Here is a 6,350-nt window from a genome sequence, read left to right as displayed (position 1 = left end):
AAAGTTTTTGAGATGCGCATATTTTAACAAATATAGAAATTATTAACATTATAAATAAGCACCAAACTGTGTTTTCAGGGATGGGACAGGTTGGAAATGAGGGGTGAGAAACAAAGGCACTCCTATTGCTGCATGTGGATGCAGCCACACCATTTCATTTACAGCATACTTATTCACTGTGTTGTGTTCAAGTTCCATATTGTACTGACTGTCATACAAGGATAACATAAGCAAATCAATCAAATTAGAAAAGGATCAATGCTGTTGTGTGGATTTTGCTGAAAATGGCTGATTTTAATATTTCGCCCTATATATTTGGTATCCGGCAAAGGTATATTTTGATGTAAAGTCAAAATTAACACTACATTGCTGACAATATACCCACACGATTGAAGTTACTTAACCATGCCTGCGCGTTGCCGTGCGTTTCAGTGGGTAACATTCGCGTTGATAACGTGTCCTGATAACACGTCACGCGGTTACGGATACGCGAACATGTCCTAGTCAAACGTGTCCGTTGATATGAACGCGATGTTGCGCGTATTTGTATAATAGCTAGCCATGTCAGGTGATTTTTTAATATCTGTGTTTGCTTATTAAAAGTAAGTTAGTTGGAAAGATTATGGTGAAAGAAGAAAAACAAAACTTGAATGAGCAAAATCGGTTGAGAACTTTTCAAGATACTGATTTTTAAAGAATTAAATTTTTGGATTTATTTCTGCCACATTTTTTTAATCCTCAAAATTGGATTTTTTTGAAATTTTAAGGATCAATTTGAAGAGTAAGAGAGCAGTTACGTTATATTTTTTATCTTTTCCTCGTACAGTTATTGATTGACAATTGATTTCTTGTCTTTTTTTCTTAAATAAAATTTTTTTTCTTAGAAAATCTAGTTTGTAAAGTCTTAAGATATTGTAAAACCAATTTTCATGAAAAACGGAGTTTGCTGAAAAAAACTAAGTCCCACTAATTATATATGCATATTTTTAGTAAAGCAATTTCTGTTCACGCTATAGACTTCAAATTTTGGATTTAGGGGTTTCAAAGGGTGCTGAATCTCGTAGTGATATTGAAAAAGTTGTCAAAGGGGTGCAAAATTGATTTCCTGAAATTATGCAAATTAGCAATATTTAATACACAAATATAAACATATTTTGACTGCATCATCATCATCATACCGTCCGTGAAATGACTTATGTATTTCAATGACTGAAATTCAAACAATCCCCCAATGAAGCAAGACATGTCAGCACTTTTGAGATGTTGGTATTGACTGGGCATATGGATGAGTGTATCCCGTTACCATGGAAACAAAGTCAGGTGAGTGACATATGCATTCAAACATCATAATTTTGTTAAGATATATATTTATATTTACATTTCAAGAACTCTTTCAATTCTTTTGTAATAGTTTCAGTTGCTAAATTAATGAACTTCCGCATTATTGTTTTCTTTGCTTTCTTTGATTTCCAATTTTGTCTGTCAGCTTTCTTTTCAATGCAGTCAGTTTTTCTTCCTTTTTATCAGGATTTGCTGGTGTGATTGGTGTAGTCTCCTGATCGTGTCCATTTTCACACTCCAGAATCTTTACTAGGTTCTGTTTCAACTGTTCTGCAGTGAAGCGCTTTCCTTTATGTTGGAACTGGTAATCAAGTCTCTCTGTCCCCTTCTTGATACCATGAATATTCTTCTGGTACCGGATTTGTGCCTGCAAATATGAGAGTGTTTCTTTATCAGTCATATTAACAATGTTTAGTTCAAGTTCTTCTCTTGATTTACAAGCACCTCCTTGTGAAGAAATATCATCAACTATTTTGTCTTTTCTTTCAGCTGTTCTTCTGTCCTTCGCTAACTTCTGTTTTTGTTTTTCTTGCAGCTGTTCTCTGTATTTGCTGCGTATCATTTCTTTCCTTTCTCTGTAGGCTTTCAAAATCTGTGGAGATTTCCGGCGTGCTTTCTGTATCAATGCATCCTTTTCTTTGAGTTCCAGGGAATTCAGATATTCATATGTCTTGTTGTGTGACCATAGTATGATTCCCTCCATGGTGACTGTATTGGCATTTGGCATGTTCTTCTGTAATCTGTCGAGCCTAGCAAACAAATTTTCAGAAGACAGATTGTGTAGTGGCATAGACTGGGTTTCTTTTCTCACTCTGTCATCTACATCGTAGAATTTACCGCCAGGTAATTGATCTGCCAACTGCCTTTCTACAACTGCTAGCAAACCAGTGCAGATAATGGATAGGAGGGCAGCTACTTCTGTTTCGTCACTGCTTTTTTCGTACAATTTATCATAGATGTGGTCTTTCTTCGGGGGAAAGTCTGGAAAAAGAAGTGCTGAACCATTTACCAAATCACTAGAGTCATTGCTCCACTCAGCCAGCATGTCTCGCAAACGACCAAAGTGCTTCGGGGCATCCATGATATGCATTTTTGAGGTGACCATATCCATGTATGGAGTGGTTATGTTTTTTTCCAGAATTCCAAGAGCATGGATGCCTGTCAGTAACACCTTATCTGTGAAGTCTGCTTCAACACATCTAATCAACTGATTCTTTTCAGCAGGCGGCAGAGATTTACAATACTCAACAGCATCTTGTGAGTGATAGAATGCACCTGATGCATTTCTGAAAATGCAATTAAATCTATTTCCTCTGAATGTTTCTAGTTCAATATCACGATTCCCGATGAAAGCTTGAAACTGATTCGGATGACCAGCAGACTCGCTTGCAGAGGGGCCAAAGGCTTCACACAAAGACCTCACAGCACAACTTGTTGCTGAATCTTTATTGGCCCAGTTAATTATTTTCTGTCTTCCTATTTTACTCCCTCCACTTTCTATATCCTCCCATTCCTTCATGATGCTGTCAGATATCTCTTGAAAAGCAAGTATGGGATGGGCTGCACAATACAGATCATTCACTTGGCTAAGACCAGCTTTGGCATTGTCATCCAGTAACTCCCAGTGTGCAATAACTGAAGGCAACACTTCCATTCTCCACTTTTCATATTCTCCTGCAAAATGTTTCATTACACTAGATCTGTCCTGCATAAGGTTTTTGTGTTTATGTAGGAGCTCATTCACTTTCTGGGCTTTTGCCTGACTCTCATCACCAGACAACATCGCTTCAGCCAGTTCATCAAACATCAGCCGGGTTCCTTCCAGTTGACTAGCTGTATCCCCAGCATAATGATCCTGCAGACTAGTTGCAAATGATCCAGAGTCAGTAGTTGTTAAAAAGTTGACATATTTCCGACGCATTCCTTGGTTTTGCCGTGATGTTCCATCACTGTGAAGTGTAACAAATTCTGATGCATCAATTGCTGCACAAGCAGCAGCTTTGGCAAGTAAGCCTGCTTGTGTTGCCATGTATTTCACAAGAGTTGGCTTTGGTAGTCGACCCAAGTTTACACCAGTTAGACTGTGAACAACTGTCCTTATAACATGGCTTACATGCAGTGCTCCTACTCCTCTTGACAACAGTTCATAGCATACCAGCATCACCTCATTAGTGTACTTCCCGTCATTAAATGTTTGCAACTCCTTGTTACCAGCAATCTCATCTAACTTGTCACTCAGATATTCATTTCTGCTTTTCTCTTGCTGTAGTTCCTTCATCAAATCTTTGAGTTTTTCATCATCCGTATCTTTTAATTTCATTGCCAAACTTTTGTAATATCTACATTGTTCTTTCAACTGTTTCTTTTCCTTTGTCACTTTTTCCAGAGTGTTTGACACTTGGCTTAATCTCTCACTGAGTCTGATTACTGTATGCTCCAAACTTGTTATTGTGTCATCTTTTTCTTCAAGCATCATCTTCTGTGAGTTTAGTTTCATTGTTTGCTGACTTAAAGTTTTCTTGGCGTTGCGCACATCAAAACTTCTTAAATCTGACCATAACTCATCATTTAATGCTGTATATACTTGTAGTGCTTCCTTCATGCTACTTCTCTCTTCATTTAGTGCTCTATTCTTCTCTCTCAAGTCACACATTTCATTTCTCAGTGATCTATTTTCCAACAGTAGGAGATAATTTGTATCATCCTGATTCTCGCATGCATTGAGCAATTTCATATTGTCTTCTGTTACTGTAGAAATTATTCTACGCAGTCTTTCATCTTCTGTTAGAGAATCACGTTGCCTGCAAGGGTTGTACTGAGTGTCTTTATATTTTCTTTGCTCTTCTTTTTTCTTCTGTAAGTCTTTGCAAGTTTTTTTAACCCTCAAAAAACTTGACCTCACTGTATGGCTATTTGGAAGATGGTCCATCTCACATAGGTACTGGATCCAGACAGCAATTTTACTCCATGGCACTGATTTTCTTTCTCTGTAGGAATTTAGTTCTAGTATTACTTCATTTTTTATTTGTGTCTTTTTTCCAGGTACAAGAGGGTGAGGATTTTCCAACCAGGCTTCTGATATCCCAATATCCAAGTTTGCCAAGGGACCAATACCAAGTTCTGGCTTTGTAATGGTGATGACATGATCCAAATCACCTCTCTGGCACTTCCTGTGGACTTTCTTGCATAAATTAGACCAATCGCTCGGTTCATCTAAATTCAGGGCCCGGAATACTGATTTCAGCCTATCATGTTTGGCATACAATCCATCCTCTATCTTTTGGATTATCATGGACAACTCCCTAGCTGTCAAACAGGATGAGGTCCAGTTATCTAAAAACAACAGAAACCATACAAAATATGACTTTTCATACGATTACTAAAGTCCAGAAAATTATTTCAAATGTTACCTAATAAAGAAATAACATATAACAGATAATGATGTTTATGTGATCTCTACACCACAAGTCACACTTTCTCTATACAAACGAATAATGTTTAAGTTACAACACATGACAACACAGCACAGTACATTGCAAACTATGAATTTTATCAATATGTGCATCAGTATCATAAAATGCCTATAACACACACAGAAAGACATAGCATAGTGTGACATGCACATGTAAAACTAGTAATGCTTACCTGGTACTTTTAGCTCTGAGACCAGCGTTGATATATTATCCTCGGTCAATACAGGTATTTCCCGCTGTTTAAATTAGCCATGTTCAACAATGCTATTTTTCACATTCAACCTAGTAAAAGTGATGTCAGCCTGAAAAATAATATATTTATATCTTAATCTACGCTATATCTTAACTCACTGCAAACTTTTATTTATAACCAAAAATATTCTATCACTTTAAATTTTCTTTCCTTCAATTAAAGACTTTCTCAGGCAAGGCCAATACCCACAATGTTTCCGTGAAGTTTCACACAAACACAACATAAACATCCTACAAAAACGTTCATAGAATGGCATGGCATGCTTCTATCACATTGAAATGGTAAAAATATTGATAAGCTGACTGTCTGACACTCATTTTTATCGCTGGAATACTGTGTAAAGAGAATCCTGACATTGTTGAAGTCCATTATGAGCAGCACTGTACGCGTTCACTGTAGGCGATGAAGCAAAACAGTGGCAGACATCATGACCTTGCCATGCTGTTCACTCAAGTCGATCACTGGAAAATTTAAAAACGATTTTTCTCGTGTACTCGCTCCATAAAAACTGCTGAAACTTGCCATTTCTGCTCAAAAAACTCTGAAAGGCTCAAAAAAGTAGTCGTTTACCTTTTATTCTGGGCACTTCAGGTGTCAAATCGACGTCAAACTTTACAAATGCAATTTCCCTCCACGGAAAGACTTCCTATAGTCAAAACGAGGCTATGACCCAATGCAGAATTCTATGACCTTTCCAATGAGGGGTCACATGTCCATATACGGCAACACAGTCCATGAGCACAGCAAATTTACTGGAGACCTCTGAAAACACCCCACTTTCTGCGGTAGGCGCGCTCGCATGAATCATGTTTTTTGAGTTATAATTTTCCATACTTAGAGTCATTTATTATCAATGAAATTTACAACATGGAATATCTTTATAACAGGGAGCAAAACGGTGAAAAAATAAGTGAAATTGATGCATTATTTTATGAGATATTGCAATCCAAAAGTTGCCATTTATTCTGCGGACTTGCACTGGCAGAAACAATTTCGATGCAATTGACATGGCTAATTATTAATACCATTACCACGTTATCAGATTTGCTTTGGCGCCACCTTGAGCCTGACAACTGCATGTGGCGATAGGGAACACGTATCAGCTCCAAGTAGCCTTCTTGCCGCATTGTGCGTGCACAGTGAGTCTAACTAAAGATCATGAAATAATTCACTAGTTCCCAGTCTTTTATGTTCATGAACGGTTTTCTTTGTCTCTGTGAACTCATGTTTGTATTTCGCTGAGTTTGGCGTACGCAAAGTCCTCGTAAAATATCTTGTCGAGC

The 6,350-nt window shown here is 37.5% G+C and overlaps 1 protein-coding gene across 1 annotated transcript; it reads right to left on the bottom strand.

Annotated features, from left to right (window-relative positions):
• Window positions 1-562: 562 nt before the first annotated feature.
• LOC139127849 (uncharacterized) lies at window positions 563-5,726 on the bottom strand. The gene is made up of 3 exons (XM_070693706.1): window positions 5,638-5,726; window positions 4,987-5,116; window positions 563-4,674 (listed from the first exon to the last, which is right to left on the bottom strand). The coding sequence occupies exon 3, from the start codon at window positions 4,631-4,633 to the stop codon at window positions 1,442-1,444; it is 3,192 nt and encodes a 1,063-aa protein (XP_070549807.1). The 5' UTR covers window positions 4,634-4,674; window positions 4,987-5,116; window positions 5,638-5,726; the 3' UTR covers window positions 563-1,441.
• Window positions 5,727-6,350: the final 624 nt, after the last annotated feature.

Source organism: Ptychodera flava, unplaced genomic scaffold (genome assembly GCF_041260155.1).
Source record: "Ptychodera flava strain L36383 unplaced genomic scaffold, AS_Pfla_20210202 Scaffold_38__1_contigs__length_1544198_pilon, whole genome shotgun sequence".
NCBI classification, from domain to species: Eukaryota; Metazoa; Hemichordata; class Enteropneusta; family Ptychoderidae; genus Ptychodera; species Ptychodera flava.
This window is presented reverse-complemented; position numbering and strand designations above follow the sequence as displayed.

Coding starts and splice junctions, on each gene's coding strand:
- LOC139127849 (XM_070693706.1), bottom strand. CDS start 4,633: ATGATAATCCAAAAGATAGAGGATGGATTGTATGCCAAACATGATAGG.